This window comes from Artemia sp. Qi Xiang Cuo, chromosome 8, assembly GCF_049724085.1.
Source record: "Artemia sp. Qi Xiang Cuo chromosome 8, ASM4972408v1, whole genome shotgun sequence".
Lineage (NCBI taxonomy): Eukaryota > Metazoa > Arthropoda > Branchiopoda > Anostraca > Artemiidae > Artemia > Artemia sp. Qi Xiang Cuo.
Genome location: NC_142801.1, coordinates 33158119 through 33178301, shown reverse-complemented (window position 1 = coordinate 33178301; position 20183 = coordinate 33158119). Strand labels below are relative to the sequence as shown.

The 20183-nt window shown below is 34.0% G+C and overlaps 1 protein-coding gene across 1 annotated transcript in view; it reads right to left on the bottom strand.

Annotated features, from left to right (window-relative positions):
* Positions 1-55: 55 nt before the first annotated feature.
* LOC148949345 (ferric reductase 1) overlaps positions 56-20183 on the bottom strand; it is a 141935-nt gene continuing 121807 nt past the window's right edge. The window contains exons 10-12 of the mRNA XM_089093381.1: positions 13058-13310; positions 6065-6186; positions 56-2888 (exon numbers count right to left, since the gene is read on the bottom strand). Coding sequence (XP_088949507.1) covers positions 2676-2888; positions 6065-6186; positions 13058-13310 — 588 coding nt within the window. The 3' untranslated portion in view covers positions 56-2675. The remainder of the gene's footprint in view (positions 2889-6064; positions 6187-13057; positions 13311-20183) is intronic.

Genomic DNA, 20183 nt, shown 5'->3' with positions numbered 1-20183 from the left:
GAATCTTCAACTTCATGAATGAAAGAACTAAGGGAAAATTCAATAAAAGAAACTGTTGCGTAGTAAGATGGGTCTTTTATTGATAAAAGATAATAAAATAGTGATAAAAATATAGCATAAACGAGTGAATAAAATGCTTTAGACACTGTACAATATAATACATATTCACTTATCATGTATCCACTAAACTAAGCCGAAAATCGATGCATTGCAATATAAAACGTACCAAAACTGACGATTAACACTTAAAGTTCTTAGGACATTTGAAATCGATTGTGGAATGAAATTAAGGAATAAGTTCCTTGTGTCGATTGGCACACATATCGGAAATAAGATACTTAGCAAAAAAATATTCAAAATTTTGCAGTGTATAAGATTAAGAATAACGTTGCTAAATTGTTATGACACAGCTTACAACCCTTTTGCTCATTACTGAAAAAAAAGTTTGACAGACCGTGAATTATTCTAGTAAAATAAATACAAGCAATGCTATAGTTTTTTTTTATATATTAAAAAGAAATCCCAGTGAAGGAAAACAAGTATTTTCATGACAAAGTACAAGTACTAAGAAAAAAAAACGCCTGAACTATTTGAATGCTCACCGATAAGCATGTACATCATAATAGTCGATATATAAAGTTACATTTAAATAGCCTATTTGACAAATAATTTTTCCAGTGTGGAATAATCTTGTATAACTATTAGCATCCTTTAATTTTTTTTATAGCATAGCAACTGCAATTTTATGCCTAAGAATAAAAATGACAAAGGAAAGTAAGTTGCAGACTTAGCAGGACTTCACACATAGAGGAATCAGTACTAAAACAGAACTAATTCTTTTTTTACATCTCCAAAATTTTAATACCCAAACTTTTCTCAGTTTTTTAATTAAATGTTACAACAATTTCAAAATGTCTTGTCCCCAACAAACCCTCAGCCTTTTCCCTAAAGTGGGCAAAGACCAAGGCCTTACAGGCCTTTAGTTTCAATTACAAATTTTCAAGAGCCCATAACTTGAAAGCGCTCTAGACTTAATTCACATTTATATTAAATCCTCTCTACAAATTATCACTGTGCTTAAAGACTAGCAAATTTTCAAAATTCCTATATTCAAATCCAAAATTACCATTGAATCGTTTTTATTTTTTTTTATTTTTTATAAGAGGCTTTAAGCTTACTTACGTTGAATTATTTTGTGCAGTTTGTAGCAAATGTAGATCGGCTATGTACCCCTGTGAATCCCGATTAAAACTAAACTAGAAACTACCAGAATGTGAACTGTACCGAAAGTATGTAATGTTTTGGAAATAAAAGAGAGGAATATATATATTTTTTTTTAAATAAACATTAAAAATCTCTATTCTAAAGCCGCAGTCTACCGGAGCATAGTGCCTGTTCGAGTCGAGAGACTACAATCGTGTAATTGTTCATTGATACCCTTTTCATAGAACTTTGCCACCTGATGCTGAAGCCCCTTTATTTGAGTTTGGGAGGCAGAAGGGGTGATATTAGTATCGATGTTTTGTGTTTGATTGCTTCCCAACTGAGCACAACTCCAGCAGTTAAAAATGTCTTTCCCTTTTCCAAAACAGGGAAAGACAGATAGATTTTCCGAACCTCGATTTCACCAAAAAAAATCGTATATCTACAAAAAAAAATAACTGCACAGTTGTGTACTTCTTGAGCTAAGGAACGTCCAGACACATTAAGGTTCAGTTATTCCTACCGTTCCCAACTCTATGTCAATATGAAGCAGCGCATGATCATAACAAGTGTCTAATTTTAATTGTGTTATCTTGAACCATGTTAACAATGTTGAATTGTATATGAAGAAAGTAGCTTTCAAATGCATATAATAAAAATATTTCCATTGCTCTTTTTCCCAAAGTACAAGTTTCTGCCTAAACAGTCCTAGTGTTTAAGCTGGAAAAAATTTGAATTTTTCAGAATAGACTGTGATTTTCTCTCTAAATATTATAACTTAGCAATATTATTGAATCTGATATAAAATAAAAATTATAATTTTTTAATATAACTAATTCTTTTATTTCCAGTCATTATTTATTTTTGTTTTGTTGTTAATTATTTTATTTTATATTTATCTTATATGTAGTGCCTTTAAGTAATTTATAGTAAAATTCATACTGGCTAGCTAAAAAAAAGTTATAACTGGATTCTGCATTAAAAAAGTATAATAAAGTGCTGGAGGATTCTTTTTGGAAATTTTGCATTGGAATGGACTTAATGGATTCTTAGACTAGGGTAATGATGTACATTTTTATTGTCCAATATATGCTTATCATTGAAATTGATAATAAGTATTATTTCTATCTATACTGATATCTAGAGGAAGCTATTTGTCACTAGTAATATAGTAGTGTCATTTCATCTAAGTTTATATTAACAGTTGTGACTAAGGAAAAAAACAGCAGTTGTTTTTTCCTATTCAAATACACCTCTTTTTTATTCCTAAGCTAAGATTATCTTTATGTATTTTATTCTCTAAGGCTGTCTAGCAGACGTAAGTCGTTACAAACTCTTAATATACTACACTGAAATTTAAAATGTATCTAGATAGGACGGCAATGGGTACATACGTAACACAAGATGTATGTAATTTAGTCACTTAAATGCTCCTGTAGTAGGCCTAGTCAGATTTCTTTTTTGCCTAAAGTCTAAGGACTTAGCGCTACCATGGCTATTAGGGCAGCTCCAATTGCACTAACAAACAATATATACAATGCTAAAAGTAGTTTTCTCAGAGTGCTTCCAGACGCGTCTTCTTTTCTTTCCAAATTGAACGATGCTATGCCGTTCCGGTGGCCGGAAAAGTCTTTCAAAGCAAAATCTTTATCATCATCTCGAGAGGATTGACAACACTGGTGGACCTAGAAAATCCAATGTAATTACTAAAAAAAATTGTTAATATTCACAAAACATGAACAAAAGCTATGTTTCACATCACTTAAAATATAAGTCCATACACTATAACAGATTCGAATTAGATACATTGAAGTTATCATCAAGTACAATATTTTGCAGTAGGTTGCATCAAGACATGGCTAATTGTAGACAGAGAAAAGCCAAGACAGATAGTCCAAGTAATTGAGAGGCAAATGTTTAAATGGCTGGGGCACGGGTAAATGGCAGGAGTATATATGACTCTCTTATTGGACACATACTTGTTTGTTCGTTTTTGGAAGTCGCTTGTTAGTTGCTTGAACACCATTACCTGATTGCACGATTTTCTACAAGGTCGATAGATTGTCTACTGCATGTCGTGTGGTGACAGATGAGTTTTAGGATTGACAGATGACTTTTAAGTCGCCTGGACTCGCAAGCGAACAAGTAACCTAAGCCTAATAGGACCACCTGCCTAGAGTATCAGGCGGGTGGCCAAGTTTAAGGATTGACAGATGACCACCAAGTCGCCTGGACTCGCAGGGGAACGAGCGACCTAGGCCTAATAGGCCTGCCTAAGAGTCTCAGGCGGGTGACCCGTGGGTTTTTTTTCGGAAGGGGGGGGGGGCTCCAGCTCCTGTTATCTTGGCATGCCAAGTGCAACAAGTAAAAAAGAATTGCTTGGAGTTGTACGTCAACCTCCAAGCAAAAATGAAAATTTTGAGTCAATTCAAAAGGCTCTCTATTAGATGCAGCCCAAATTCTTTGTTTGATTGCCGTCAAATACGGGCAAGTGAAGTCAATTGTGCTACTCTGATGTTTAAAGAGTGCTTTCTTCATGTTGATCTCGAGACTTTAGGCACAGAGGACGCCTTTCTTTTATAATAAGTGAGGCAGGTACATTCTATATATAATTTAACTTTAGAACTGCGTCGCTTGGAACTCAAAAAACATTTCTGACCTTATGGGTGTCAAAAGAACATTTCCTAATCCAATGTTTCTGGTAAATCCCGGATACACGTGTAATGAATGCAAGATTAAACACTAAACTTCTTATGTTGACCATTGCTTTCAAATTAATTATGGCTGCTTGGCTGTTTAATCGAGCATGCACCTTATATTTGAGTGAAAAGTTAATTTTAATTTTAGGCTGGAAAGTTATCTCTTGCAAAAGTTTACCAAATTTTGCTGAATAAAACATATATACTTTATTTGACTTTTTCTAACAAAATTGGCTAAATTACATTAAAATCTATGACAAACTGAAGCACACCTTTGTGGAGTTGCATTTATGCAGACACAACCTGATTTGTTTCGTTCTTTCGTATTCCTGGGGATCTTTGTTAAATCGATTTAATATTAAATACTATTATTATTTTTTGGGAGGGGGCGGTGAATTAATAGCGTCATTCAAAGTTTATTTGGAAAAAAATCAGATAAAATCAATTCAATTTTTTATCATATTTGGGTATTTTTGTTGCATGAGCGAAATAAATACACCCAGCCTCGAACTGAATTTTTTTCTATTGAGAGAAAAAAATTAGCCTTTCTATTCGCTTACCGAATAAGCTCATGTTCCACAATGACTGATTAGGTTGATCACTGCTAATAGTCCATTGCTGTGAAGGCCGAATGTTTCTGTACCGTTAACAGAAGTACTGTTTAAAACACGAGGCTATGACCTTGTTTCAAAAACTAAAAAGTAGAATTTCTATCTTATTTTTTTTATTGAACCAGCTCATGGCCCGCAACGGTTAATTAGTTTAACCAAGCAATACTTAGGTGAATCGTGAAGATTTTTGCAGCGTTCACAATTAAAACATGAGGCTATGACCTTAATCTGATAAATTAATACAGTTTTTATCTTGATTTTTTTAGTCAATTAGCTTATGCTCACCAATAATTAATTAGTTTAACTATTGCGAATGCTTGGGTAAATGGCGAATATTTTTGTTGCATTAACAAGAGTATTGTTTAAAACTTTCTAGCCTGATCTTTCTTATGGAATCAGCTCATTCTCCACAATGGTTAATTAGTTTGGTCATTGCGAATATTCCATCGAGGATAAGTAGAAACTTGTTTCCAGACAACACTAAAAGCAAGCAATACTGGACCCCCTTCTAAGGAGAGTTCACTATGAACTTATTTATCTTGATAGAGATTTATTTTACCATTCAGAAAACAATTTTCAATTTTTCCGTATATGTAGAAATAATTTCGTTAGCGACTCGAATGACCTCCCTTCATTTATGCCTATTTAAGTCCAAGCTTCCTGTTGGAACTTTTGGACGATTGAGCGTATTTCCTAAGAAAGTCCTTTCTTCAAGCAAAGATTGCCCAGGGGAATCATCTTCTGTATGGAAGTGAGTTCTTGAGACTTGAGACACTTAAACTTTAAGATAAAAAATGTTATCTGTACTTTAAAGTTGCCGTCCTGGCATCAAAGCCTATTAGGAACAAATACAAATATGTAAAAAACAAAAATAAAAAAATTCGGGCATATTGTGAACATGGAGAAATTCGGTTGAAAGGCGAATGAGCATGAATATCCTACACCTATCTTACGACAAAACAAACTATGATATCAAAAACTTCATTTTCTAAATATTTCTATGAATGAGGAAAGAAATGAAACTCAATTTAGAGAAAAAATGAAACTTCTATTTTAGAGGCTAAATCAGACAAAAGAAATAGACTTAAACTATATAGAGACTTGAACTATATATAGCTTAGAAAATTGACCAAAAAATTTCATAACACCTTTTAAATTACCACAGCTGGGTATTACATTACTTACGTAAAAATGCCGAGTGGCACTAGTACCATAAGGAAAAAAACTTTTACATAAATTTGCACGTTTCTAGCTTGATTAATTTAGATTATTTTTTGGGTACGCATGAAAAAGTGCACACGTGTATTTATTTTTATACGAATATATTGCTTTCTTAAAAAGCTTTATTTAAAATATTTAACCATAAATTTGTATTGTTTTCCTTCACATAAAATACCAATTGCAAAGGCAACATCATTTATAAATAAAAGAAGCAAACAAATATTTTCTTTTTCTTTCTTATCCAACTAAATTTTGTTTTACCACAACTCGAAGAAGACAGCAAAATCTATCAAAGCAAATGAAAAGCCAGGGATGGATACTAAAACTTACCGAGAATATAAGGTGTATCGTAACATGAAAAGCCACATATGATCCGAGAAGCCAATACATAACACCTGTGTTTTCAGTAAAACCAGCTTTCGGCAGCTCAATGGCAAGAAATATGGTCGCAACTATCAAATTAAAATATAATTAGCGTAATAGCAATCAAAAATAATTCAACATGTCTTCGTTCAAAAAACAAATCACAAGATTTTAGATAGGAGCCCAAAAATCCCCTTGCACCTCCTACTACGTGCGCGCTTGTTTAAAGTGCTAAGTGCGGTGACATACATAAAATTTCATTTCAAGAACCATTTTGTCAAGCAATCAATTGATTACTATAAGACAAGTAGTACTGACTTATAATTTAACAGCAATTACATATTGCAAGGTCATTTGCCCTGCTGGAGTTCCTTAATTGATACTTATTTACCACTATCTATTATTATTTATGATTTTTCCAAAGTAGTTCACGGAGCCGAAACATGTTTTTAAAGATGTGGAATAGGTTTGTAATCAATTACAAGTATGAATTAAAAATTTTTCAACTGAGAATTCCATTCAAATCTGTAAAACTGATACCATGTCATTACAACTAAAATACAGACTTAATTATGCTCTATAGAACAGTAAGAAAAGTTCTCCTGCTTTTCCCTATCCCTTATAGCCTGTTTAAACTAATTTTTTTTTTTTTATGAATTATCCTACACAATATTTCATCCAACTTCCTTTTTCTCAACTTTGTATTCCTAAAAGTTTTAATTTTATCCTCTCTTTAGGACAAAGTCGATCAAAATGATCCATATAAATAGGAATAGAACGCGACCCTGCTTACCTCATGCTTTAATACGAAACCAGCTACTAACCTTAATTCTTACCTTAACCACAGCAATGTTATTGTCAAACATAGCACTAATCACTTAAATATATTTTTCTGGTATACCATATAAGGATAAGAACCATCGAAAGATCTTCTATCAGCTGAATCAAACGCTTGCTCATAATCTATAAAACTAAGGACTAAAGGCGTTTTATGACTCACGCACTTCTCAATTAGTAATCTAAGAGTGAAATAACTCTTACCACCCTTTTCATAAGCTCAATTAAGATGCCATTAGTAAATGTAGGTCCACTATTTTCAAACCTTTCTAGTAACTTTTCTAACCCCTCAATAAACTAAATAATAAAAAAAAATTCCGCATAGAGACATTTTTTCCGTATATGAGGGTGCCTTCTTGACCCCTCGCTCTTTACGCTAAATTTTTATAGTACAATACTGAAAGCATTTAAAAGTACAGTGAATACAGCTATCGGGTATTTGCAAACGTTTTGTTCTGATTGCCTCTTGAAACATTTGAACTAAAAAATTTATTGTTTTTTTATGCACGTCAGAAAGATTTTTCGTTTTTGATGTAATCTGAAAAAAACACTTTTCATCCCATTCCAGATGTCCTTGTGCTTGAGCAGTTGTTCTCAAAACATTAGGGATGAAAGCCCAAACTTTAGAGTAAAGAGGCACAGCCTTCCTCATATACGAAATAATTTCTATTCGTCTTTAATGTTACTCTTCACTTTCATTTCAAACTTGAAGCTTTAAATCACAGTTTAACGTTTTCACAACAATGCTTTGAAAAAAAGAGCTCATTTGATATATTAATTTTTCTGAATAAAATTTAGTTACTAAAATGAACAACACTCAATTTGTCAATAAGAGGGGATCCTTTGCCAACATAGCAATTACACCACGGGCTCCATCCTACAATCATTCATGGAAAGTTTGCAAATATGGGCCTAAATCCGTTTTTGCGGCTTAGGTACCTCCCCCCTCCATAAGAGAACCCAATGGCCAGTGTACTACTAGATAATGCGCAGCTATGCGATACTCTATAATCCTTTGTTTTTAACGACTAATTTTTATGGGCACCATCTATGCTTCGGAACGAATAATATATTGAACATCACGTATGGCCTCTGAAACAGGGAGGCTTAAATAGTTCTCAGAACTTTCAATGGGTAATATTTTGTCACTGTTCGGGCCAAAATGCTAAAATTTGGCAATCTCTTCTTCTGTTATTTGAAAAGAGCACTATATCGTTAAATATTAATTTGAATAAACCATTTTCTAATAATCTATGACTACAAACTATGGATGTTCACATGCACGACCATCATCCTCGGAAAAAATAAGACATTTTATATTTTGTCAATAGTGGCTTTATTCCCACGTATGTTCGGTTTCGTTGGATGGGTTTCCATATAGATCGTGCACCCTTTTTTTTGGGGGGGGGGGGCAAATCATATATCTGGTCAACTACTGCTAATTGCTTTTGACACGCAAATTAAAAATTAATGCAGTTTATGCATTTAGAATCAGTATAAATAGTTGATTTCTTTGTTGCATTTATTGTAATCAAAACTTCGTTTTGGTACAGTTTCAGTTTCTGTTAACAAGGATAGCTCTTTAGTAATAATTTGTTACTACCCACTGTTTGACCGAAATCCCATTACACACTCCTCCCCCCCCCCCTGTTTTTACAGTCAATTCTGATGTTTATATAGCTTACCAATGCTTCAAGAATCATAATCATCCTGAAAAAGAGCAACCCTCCGAATATTTATTGGGAGGGGATATGGAATTCCATATCTCCTATAATTCATATCTCCTATTAATTCCATTTTCATGGTTAATTTTTTTCAAGAATCCCTTTAATGGGAATTTTTCCCAAGGAAAGAGTCAGGGGACAATACCCCTGGGCCCGAGAGCATATGAATGTAATCTTTATGATACACAGAAGAAAATAAGTCTGCAATGAGAATGGAGCTATCATTCTGCAACATCCATATTCCAGGCTTAGTCCAAAAGTTTTCCCGGGGATGAAGGAAGATTAGAGATTAATTACTACCCCTCCCCTAAGACCTCCTTCTGTATTTATCTGAAGGCTTACGAAGAGTTGGAAAACATTTGAGCATAAAATGCACTTTATTAGGCTCCAGGTACACTTTCAACCCCCTCCACCAGAACAAAAATCAACCAGTCCTCCTCCATAAATCTATGCGCAATTATATCACTGTGTAGGTCGCCTTAAATAGCATATAAGGTTATCATAGGCAGCGCGATAGCGCTGCCAAAGTAAAGAACGATGTGGCACAATGTTTTTTTTTCCTCCATACCCGGGCACTTCGTATCGAAGGAGCTGTCATAGAAAATTTAAAATGGGCTCATTCGATTGGAAATTGGAGACGTTTGTGCCCTTTTTGATAGTCAAAAATGATTGGAGGGCAACCAGCCCCCCCATGCCCATCATTCCCCCAAACACATCCAATAAAAATGTTGAGATAGCCATTTTGTGCAGCGTAGTTGATTTCCAGATAGAAAATATATTTTGGAGGACACTCCCCTCAACCCTCGGGGCATGGGTTTTAAGTTATGCCCTGAAGGACATATAAGAACGATGTTGGCACAATGTATCATTTTTTTTTCTTAAGAGCAGGGCTCTTCGTATCAAAGAAGTTATCGTAGAAACTTCGAATAGGGCTCATACAATTGGAAATTGGAGTTGATTGTGGCCTCTTTAATGGTCAAAAGTGATTGGAAGGCAACTAACTCCCCTTCCACGTCCACCATTTTCCCACACACATTCAATCAAAATTTTGAGATAAACGTATTGTTAAGCGTAGTTAATATCAAGATGGAAATTATTTTTTTTTGAGTAGGGCACCCCCCAACAGCCTTCATGGCAAGGGTTGTAAGTTATGCCCTGGGGGCATATAAGGTGTTTATAGAAGGTATTGTCATAGAAACCTCAAAAAAGGCTCATTCAATTGGAAATTCAAAGGGCTCGTGCCCTTTTTAATAGTCGAAAGGTGATTGGAGGGCAACTATCCCCCCCACGCCCATCATTTCCCGAAACATATCCAATCAAAATATTGAGATAGCCAGTTTGTTCAGCTTTTGATTTCCAGATATAAAATATAATTTTGAGGAGGACACTCCCCCACAACCCTTAGGGCAAGGGCGTTAAGTTATGCCCTGAGGGCATATAAGAACGATGTTGGCATATAAAGGCTCGTTCAATTGGAAATTCAAAGGGCTAGTGCCCTTTTTAATAGTCGAAAGTGATTGGAAGGCAACTAACCCGCCTCTCACGCCCACCTTTTCCCCAAACACATCTAATCAAAACTTTGAAATAGCCATTTTATTCAACGTATAACAGTATTATGTTCAGACTTTTGCGGCTAATTCTGTTCTTAAGATTTAACCAAATCAAAATAGCGTAAGTGTATCCAAGGTATCAAAGAAAGTAAACAGATTTTTTTGCGAATGTTATCAAGTTTTCCATTTCAGGTCAACTACAGGAGGTATGAAACTAAATTAAACACTACTATTCGTGTCCAGAATTTTATGAGGGTGTATGTTGTTAAAAATTACTGAAATTTTTTCTCCGGCATACAAATAGCAGGCCAAAAATTCTTAAAAAAACGAAAAGATTTAACGTACTCTTTACTTCTTCACTGAAAAGACTATGCCAATATAAATCGAATAAGAATTAATTAAAAAAAATTTCCCCAAAATAAGTTTTACAAAGAAAAGTAAAGAACTCCATTAAAAAAAAAATTAGCAAAAATAAAATCGAATAATCTACCAAGCGTTAAAATACCACAAATCAGCATCGATAAATAACTGAAACTCAAAACGAACAGAAATTACAATAAATAACCGAGTCAAACTCAAAACGAGCAGAAATTAACATAAGTTGATCTTAAAACCCCTATGCCTTCCCAAGGCCAGAACATAATTTTTACTTTACTGAAAAAAATACAAATGAATGTGCATTGTCAGTTTAATATACATATACTAATATTTCGAAATTAAAATGTTAATATTTTTTTATTTATTAAAGTTATAAAAGTAAAAACATTTACATTTTTATCAGTAAAGTTCAAATTATGCTCTGGCCTTGGGAAGGCATAGGGGTTTTGAGCTCAACTTATGTTAATTTCTGCTCGTTTTGAGTTTGGCTCGATTATTTGTTGTAATTTCTGTTGGTTTTGGGTTTCATTTATTTATCGATGCTGATTTGTGGTAGTTTCACGTTTTGTAGGAAAAAGATTTTTTTAATTAATTTTAAATAAAATATCAATAATTTTATCAAGCCTGGAAATGAAAGTTACAAATAAACGTTTATATTAATCTTTTATTTTGTATGGACTACGTGCATTATTAGGAAAGAATATGCCACCACTTGGCAACGCTGCCTCAAAAACTGAAGAACTAATACTGTGGTTTTCAATGATTTAAATTGATTGGCTCTCTTAGAATTTTCATTCTATAGCTTTTTGGCCCCCTTTGGGCAAAAATCTTTCTTTTATGCAACAAGATACCAGAATCACCTCTTTTCCGCAGCAGAATCTTTAATCTACTTAAAAAGAGCTCTAGAACTTTTGATTTCCGTTCCAATAATCCTTCTTCTGACATTCTACAACCATTGGTTTGCCACGATCACCCATGAGGAAAAAAACGAAAAAACAATCAGGCATCCCTTATCATCCTTCTTGTGGTTTTGAACTGTTGCAGATAGGTGCTTATAACCTCTGCAAAAGGTCTAGAAAAAACCTCTCTTATGGGCTGAATTTGATGTTGTAAGTTCCATCAGAATAATTCAGCCATTGGGCGCGTTGTGCTGCTTTTTTTAAATTAATGTAAACTTTCTCAGATTCGCAGCTTTGGTGGGTAACTTTAAACTTGATAAATTTAAAATATTTAGAATCATCATAAACAACCGTTTCTTTTGATGTATATATTGTAATTAAGGATTTTAGACTTTCAGTTACTATTTGCACGAATCACTTTTTAATTATTGTTCCATACAACGAGCTGATAAATCTTTCTTCCAAGGGCGTATCCAGAATTTTTGTTCGGGGAGGAATATGTCTATCGGTCGGTTTAAAAAAAAAGAAAAAACACTGTTAAAAAAGCATCAATCTTTTTATAGGTATTTTTGTCACGTTTTTACTAGTCGGATAAAAATTTCAGAGGGGGTAGGGTTCAAACCCAGTAGCCTCCTTTCCCTGGACCCAGTCTTGCTTCTTTCATTTTAAAATTAAAAAAATATCCCACTGCTTACTATACCATTTTCTAGAAGCTGATCCCGGTTTAAGGTAGGCTATATGTTCGCTCTAAAACAAGCGATTTTGCGATAAAGCTGCAGCTATAACTTGCACCATAAAAGCGAGTAACTTGTATCTGTGGATTCATTAGTCTCAGATATATCCATTCACCCAACCACAATTTTGATATTAATTAAAGCTTTTCTTGAAGAAAGATCTAAACTTGCTTAAAAAATAGGAAAATTGTCCCTTTTTCAAGAAATTCCAGCTAATGCTCAACCTATTTTCAACCTTACAAACCGTGTACACCAGATTAAAAAAAAACAATTCCGTAGAGGGAAAGAACCGAATCTCAGTTATGGATCAATAGTAAAATTTTGTCTTTTTCTGATATATTAAAATCTTAGGAAGGCGAAGGAACAACATTACTAAAAATGCATAAGGAACAAACCCCTTAAGAGACTCTCAAATGTTCTTTCCATCTTCCCTTAAGACTCTCAGTATCCTTAATTGAACGCAATACGACAAAAATTAAAATGAAGCTTTAGCAATAAATGCAGCGGCCTCATACATATTAACCATAAATGCAAAAATATGTGCAAGATTTTAAGTTGGGACAGACGAGTTTATTCATATTTTTTTTTAAGGTAGGCTGACCGAAATATACAGAAAGTAAATAAAATGTTAAACAAATATACTTATTGTGTCACAATAAGCGTTTGCTTAGAAAACATGAATTATATAAAACAGCCACATAACGGAAAAGGCTCAAAGATGCGATTTACTTTAAAACAGCAAATTTTGACTTAAATTTATTCTTTAGGCGTAAAATTCTTTTTATTTTGGGTTTGTTTTGGAATTGGTAATAAACGTAAACGCCTGATTGGGTATTACCTCCAACAATATGAGCTGCATTGCCTACAAACCAATGTGCCCAGTTGAATAGTGCCCTTTTCGAGGTTCCAGGATGAGGCCTAAAATAAGCCATAATTGGTTGAACGAAAGCCAATCCAGTTGTGACACATCCAAGTATAGGGTGAGGGTTGACATATGAAGGAATGCTTGACCATCCGCCAATTTCAGAGAAAATGATGATGAAGCTTATCATCGTTAATGACCACACCAGGACCATGAGTATACGATGGAACTGTAAAGAAACGATAATTTACTTATTTTACAGTTAAGAATCTCTATCGCAGTTGACGTTTAGAGAAATGCTGCTTAAGTGCAAAGGTGGAGTCAGGTTATCAGCACAGATTATATGCCAAAATAAATTCAATTTGGCATTGACGTGATCTTCAAAAGAATTATCCCCCTCTTTTAGCAATCTCCAAAGATATAGCAGAAAACTCAATCGCAGTGTTTTATCGTTTAACTTTTCTTCATAACAAAAATGATATTACTTGTGAAACTTTGATGTTTTCAAAGCAGACAGAAACAAAAACCAGGCCGCGTCGTAATAACAGGAAATGGCCAAGAATAATTGTATATGTTTGTTTTTGGATTTAAATGACTCACTGATTTGACTTTCAGTTCACTTAATGACTTGGTTTCATGACTTATTGAAATATTAATTTAATGTTCATTTAATGACTTCATAAATTTTATTTATGGAGTTCACGATCATGCATCTTTGGAACTAGTGAACATCGAGCAATTCTAGCAATCAAGTGTTTATTATACTATTGGTTTGGTAGCTTTAAGTTGACATTTTTGACATCAAACAGCGCAAGTTCTTCTTAAAACAAGTTACCGAATGTGCACTCTAATGCTAAATCATTCACGAAAACACCACACCGTACGTCAAAGCATCTCACACATTCAAAGAATGAGAATTCTTGGCTATAGATAACACGTTTCGCTGATAAATCGCCGGGCAAAGGCGGCGTAAATTAAGATGTTGATATCTATTAAAAAGCCAGCTTGGCCACAACAGGTTAAAGTCCCGCTAGATAATACTGGTCTTTCCTGGGAATCAAATGAGAACCGAGGTCTTCTTGGTAAACTTCGTAGAGATTTCCTTTGTAAATTTGTATGGAGCCTCCTGGACCAGAAAATTCTGGTTTGTCTAACTATCTGCCAAAAATGTAGTAGAACTATTTTTTAGCCAGGTTAAACAGGTGTACGGAATGGAGTTTCTTTTGAAACTGAACCTACCGTGAAGGGTCCATAAGCTGCAGGCCCGGGCAAATTGTATACCACTGCATATGGGACACTGGGATTTTTATGACAGAAGTGGCTCGAGAGGTAAGTGGGCTTGCCCCCTCTGAAGTTGGGGATGGGACTGTTTTTGAGTATATGCCAAAGATGGTTAATTTAAGTGATAAATTTTTTCCAAAGGCTGTACCGCTGCTCGAAAGTATTTTGGGGTCTGCTTCGAGAGACCTAATTATTGTGTTAGGAGGTTCTATAAGAGAATGGTGTGAAATTGTGAAGGTAATAAGTTAAATGTATTGAGTGTTCTTGCTTTTTTTAGTTTTTTTTTTTGTTTCTATGACCACTGGCTTTAAAAACACATATGTATGTGAGTATTCATACTAAATAGTTTATTTATATTTGTTCATTAAATCTTTTATATTCATTACTATTATAGTGAGCTAGTGTAATGAAATTAACGAAAATTAATAACTAGAAGCTATATTGATTGAAATTCCACCCGAAAAACGATACCAGAATTAAATAAAGAAACAAAATGCCCAATATGAAAATTTATTTTAAAACATCTAAATTTCTATACCGACCAAAATATTTTTCATCGCATTTTCCCTGAAAAGGTTAATGTTATTTTAGATAGAAACCGTTCAGAGGAGTAAGGGTGTCTCCTATCCTGAGAAACTCTTGAGCGTTTTCAGGAGCGGCCTAACGCAAATTTGAACGATTCTACTATTTTGAAGTTCTGAAAGCAAGGCTAGTCTTCTGTGTAATAAAAATAATAATAAAATCCTTTGACATTAAAAATGCGTTCATTTCAGAATGCGGTTAAAGAAAAGAGAATAAAACTACTAAGAACGTCTTTGAATGAGAAAATAATACTATTAATATTTGGATTCCGAAATACTATATTGTGCTTTAAAATATCAAATCCGGATTCGAGCATTTATTTAACATGTCATCGAAAGATTATAAGCTGCATTGTTTATCCTACTTTTGAAGAATTTATTGAAATAACCACGTCCACACCTCATAAGCCAAATTTGGCTAATATTTTATGACAGGTTCCATATATCTTTTTTAAGGAGGGTTGAATGTCAAACCCAAATTTGTTCCAGGATTTCATAAGGCGGTTATGATAAGATAAGGTGTCGTATATTTTACTTGAAATCCATGAAATATTAATCCCTATTTTCTTATTCATTACAAATCATTCAGGTCTTTGCATTAGTAATTATAGTGACGTTTTTCTACCAAATACGATTTTTCTTGGTACTTTTTGGTGAGCACTAACATTAGAGAAAAGAGTTGAACATCCAAAATACCTTGATAACATTTATTTATTTCTACTGCTGCAACAATAATCTTAATCTGAGCCAAAGCTTCTATAATGAGTTCAGAGACATACGCAGGATATAGTTTCGGGAGGGGGAGATTTATCAAATGAGCGAAAACAGGGAGTCTGCACAAAATTTTGGAAGAATACGAGAATTTTTTAAAAACATGGGGATACAGTAAGAAAAACTAAAGCCCCCCCCCCATATATATGCTTGAATTAGATGTCACATCAAATTCTATTTTATCTAGACGATTAAGATTTATGATGCGTGGTTTATAATACAACGGACATGCATATATTCAAAGACACAAATTGTGATTGAAATTAGCTGTAAGCCAGCTTTACTACCACGAAAAATAACATTCCTTGTGAATTAGAAATTTGTCTCCTGTCTTTTATAAACAGGAAGAACTCGAATTTCTTCCATAATTAGAAAAATAATCGTTAAAAGGTTAAACGGTGCAATTATAAGCGACACACTCGATGCCAAAGAACAGAAGAAGTCAATAGATTTACACATGCAAGGCTGAATTCATTTAAACTGGCGTCTGCTCACTTCTCTCCTCAAATACTTCGTGACACATCAAAATTAGGAGTTCAATTTTATTAATGTGACACATAAATTTCGAAAACAGAGAGGCTCTTTTCTACTTGTATAAAATGTTTATTTATTTTTATAAGCAGTTTTTCTCAAAATTCTCGGAAGCGAACAGTACCGACAAAAGCGTCAAAGAGTGACACAGTTCAACCTTGTGAAATTATTGCCCTACGTCTTAATTTACGTTTCCTATTTTTATTAATTAAAAAAAAAATAAAGTTTATCCGAGGGAAGTAAAGAGCGAAGTTGAAACTTAAAACGAACAAAAATTATTGCTTCACAACCTATCTAACATATCAATAAAACTAATGCAAATAAATCAACTGGTGATATTTCTCTACGTTTGTAACATTACAGAAAACTAGCACTTTACTGAAAACACAAAAGTCACCGTATAAAAAAACAAGAATATTGATTTAGGAGTTAAAAGTAAATACGTAGTCTCACAACAGCAAACTAATCTATAACGCTTTTCATAGTCCTGCAGGACTATGAAACTGCAGAAAAAAGCTATAACTTTCAGTACACAATTAAAATCATCTTAAAATCTTAGGCAAAAAAATAATAAGTTCAAAGACCTTACACACCAAGTTAAATAACGGATTAATTTATGAGGCAACATCTTGGTTTCACTCGAAATGAAGAACATATCAACAATAATATGAACTCTGGAGATCCAGTTATTTTGTAAAACGGAGAATTTTAAGTTGTAATAAAAATTCTAAAGTGATTCTATAGTGACACTTCGAACGTGTCTAAAAAATAATCATGAAATATCCTTTTCAGATCCATTGAACTGAGCTCATTGTGCAGAAGTGATGCCAAATTAAACGAAAAAAATAAATAAAGTAACAGTCCAAAAACTATTTAATTTTATGCTGTTTAAAGTGCCCTTAAAAGGTTTTCTTTTACGGTACGAAACTTCTTATTCGGTTTCTTGTTTTCAATAAAGGGATAGTTTTCTGTAATGCTACAAAAATAGGAGAGATCACCAACTGGCTTGTATGTACTTGATTCATACTAGGTAATAATAATAATAGGCTGTGAAATAATAATTTTTTTTCGTCTTAAGTTTATGCTTCGCTCTTTGTTGTCCTCGGAAAAACTGTTTTTTTTAAAATTAATCTATGCTCGTTTTTGATTAAAATTTAATTTAGAAACAACTCTGCTATGGCCTCTTTTATTTATACGGAATAATTTCTGTTTGTTTCAAGTTTTAATGTTTGTCCTTAGTTTTAGTTGAAATTTTTTTTCTTATATAAATTCTAATCACCTCCAATCTAGGGAAGATAAGACATATCAACCCTTATTAAGGAAACAAATGAAAAACCGTTCAAGAATTGAAGGGAAAAGTAAGCTTGGAGTGAAAAAAAAATCAAAACATAGTGCCGTTTCTTTTTGTACAAAAAAAAAAAAAGAAGAAAACGATATTTAGTTCTTTGTATTTAAAAAAAAAAATTTACTAGCACTTAAGAAAGTAGCTCCAGGGAAGTAGCTATAAAAAGTAAGGTTAATTGAGCGGACAGGTTTATGTATCGACATACTTGCGGAAAATTTTGCTAGCTATACAGAGATGTGCCTTTAGGCTTAGAGATTGATTTGACCTGTCCCTAAATAAAAACCAACTCCTTACTCAGAAATGATTAGAAATTTCAAAAAAAGATCGTTTCTTGTGTAGGTACTATATATGGTATTATAAAGTAAGTTTGTTTGCCTTTTAAAAATTCTGGGAAGAATTACCTGAATTCTCCTAGGAAACTATTTTCATTTGTCTTTCTTCCTCTTTGGATGTACAATCTTAAGTATGGAGAGAATATTACGGTGGAATTGTCAAGTAAATAATTTGAATAAGTAAGTATAACAATAAGTAATCCTTCTTCTATTATACAACTTTGAGGGGTTCCAGAACCACATTCCTACACTTCTCCAGCCACTAAGTGGTAGGGGGTCGTGGTCAGGGGCGTAATTTTCTATGGGGCAGAGGGGGGGGGGGTTCCCCTTCAAGACATCACTCTCCCCCCCCCCCCCCCTACCACTCTCCCAGCCTAAATTTAGTTTCTCCAAAAATGTTGTCAAAACTAAGATAAGGCTAAGTAATTCAAGCATTTACTGATAAAGGTTATTTTTCTTTAGTATATATTTACCTTTTTTATTACTATACGGCTCGTTTTTCAGTTTTCTCTGTCATTTTCACTTGATTTGGGAAAATTGCCGCCAAAGTTGACCCCACCCCCACAGGATTTTGACAAATTTACACAACTCGTTTGTGTATGCATTTAATGATCTACTAAGAATGTCATTGCAATCCATGGCCTGGATGACCTCTATTTCCTTTTGAATCAAAATGCTCGACCGAATACCTTTCTGGGACACGCGTTAAAAAATGAGTGCATCGCATTTACAAAAATAGTAAAATTATCTGAAAATGATCGTATAGAAGGGAGAAGACCATGATTGAAAAAAACAAGCAGGAGTCAAACGCAACTCTAATTTGAAGTCGAACGCTTTATTAACAGAACCAAACCTCTAATAATCTAATTTGATATATTAGTTATTGTATATTAATTGCGTAGCTTATTAAGGGGGCTTGGAGGAGGAACATACGGGAGGTGTTGTTGAAAACCTCCGGTTAAGGGTTTTGAACCGTAATTATTACACTGATGATGTAGTTTTATACTTCCAAGCTTTTTTACTTAAGAAGTGACTTCAAAAGTTTTGTTCTTAGTGCTATATTACATTTACGACTGATAGAAATAATATGAACATCATAGATATGAAAAATAGCTTTCAAATGAGCCATCTGACGTCACTCTAAAAAGCACTGGTAGTCCACTAGCCCCAGACTATCCACTTGAGACATAGCACCAAAAGTGCCATTTTTAGTGCCATTGGAACTTGCTGATGGTGTAACTTATAGGAAGGACTTAGAAAGAGGCGTAATTTGTTATGGGGTAGTGTAGGGGAGGGGCAACTTCCTCCTCCAGATCCAAGTTTGCCTCCCCCCTCGACCTCATGTTGCCCCTCAGCATAAATTTAGTTTCTGCTGAAAATACTGTCAAAACTAAGATAAGCCTACATAATTCAAGTATCCAGAGAAACAGGTAAGTTTTCTTTAGTATACCTCTATGGTAATATATGGCTCATTCTTCAGTTTTCACAATCATTTTTACTTGATTTGGGAAAATTGGTTCCAACTTGCCCCCCCCCTCCCTGGATTTTGACGAACTTACGCCACTGGACGTAGATATGAGAAATGTCTTTTATTTGAGCTATTAAAAATCTGTCTAGATACCTGCGATACCAATACGCCCAATAATACGCTCGCTCATACCGATACGCGTGATATAGATAAGTCCGATACCAATACAGTGTGTAGCCCTTTCCCCAAGGACTATGGACGGTCATATCATCACCAAAACCACAGATTTTACCTTTTAACTATGTTGAACAAAATGGTTGTCTCAAAATTGTGATTAGATGAATTTGGGGGGAGGGGCCTCTAGGGAGGGGGACTATTTGCCCTACAATCTTTTGGTCACTTAAAGAGGCACTGGAAAATTTAATTTCCATTTGAATGAGCTATTACACACCTCCCTATGATGTTCTGGTCACCCCTTAGCCCTGCTAGAAAAAAAACGGGAGACAGATCAGTGCTACCGATGCAAAAAGAGATTTTCATTGTTATGTCAGAAGTTTGGGAAAATTCGTTAAGAGCCTTAATTTTGGAAAAAAAATTTATTTAGGTGAGTGACGTCATTTTTACATACACCAGCATTGCAATGACGTTGTCACACTTATTTGGAAAATTGAAGATTTTCATAAATAGAGAAGTTTACATTAAATTGCTTAAAGAGCGAAAAACTGGTAATTGCAAAAATATTTGTATATATTTTGACAAGGGACTACAACAATTTAAAAACCTTAAAAAATCA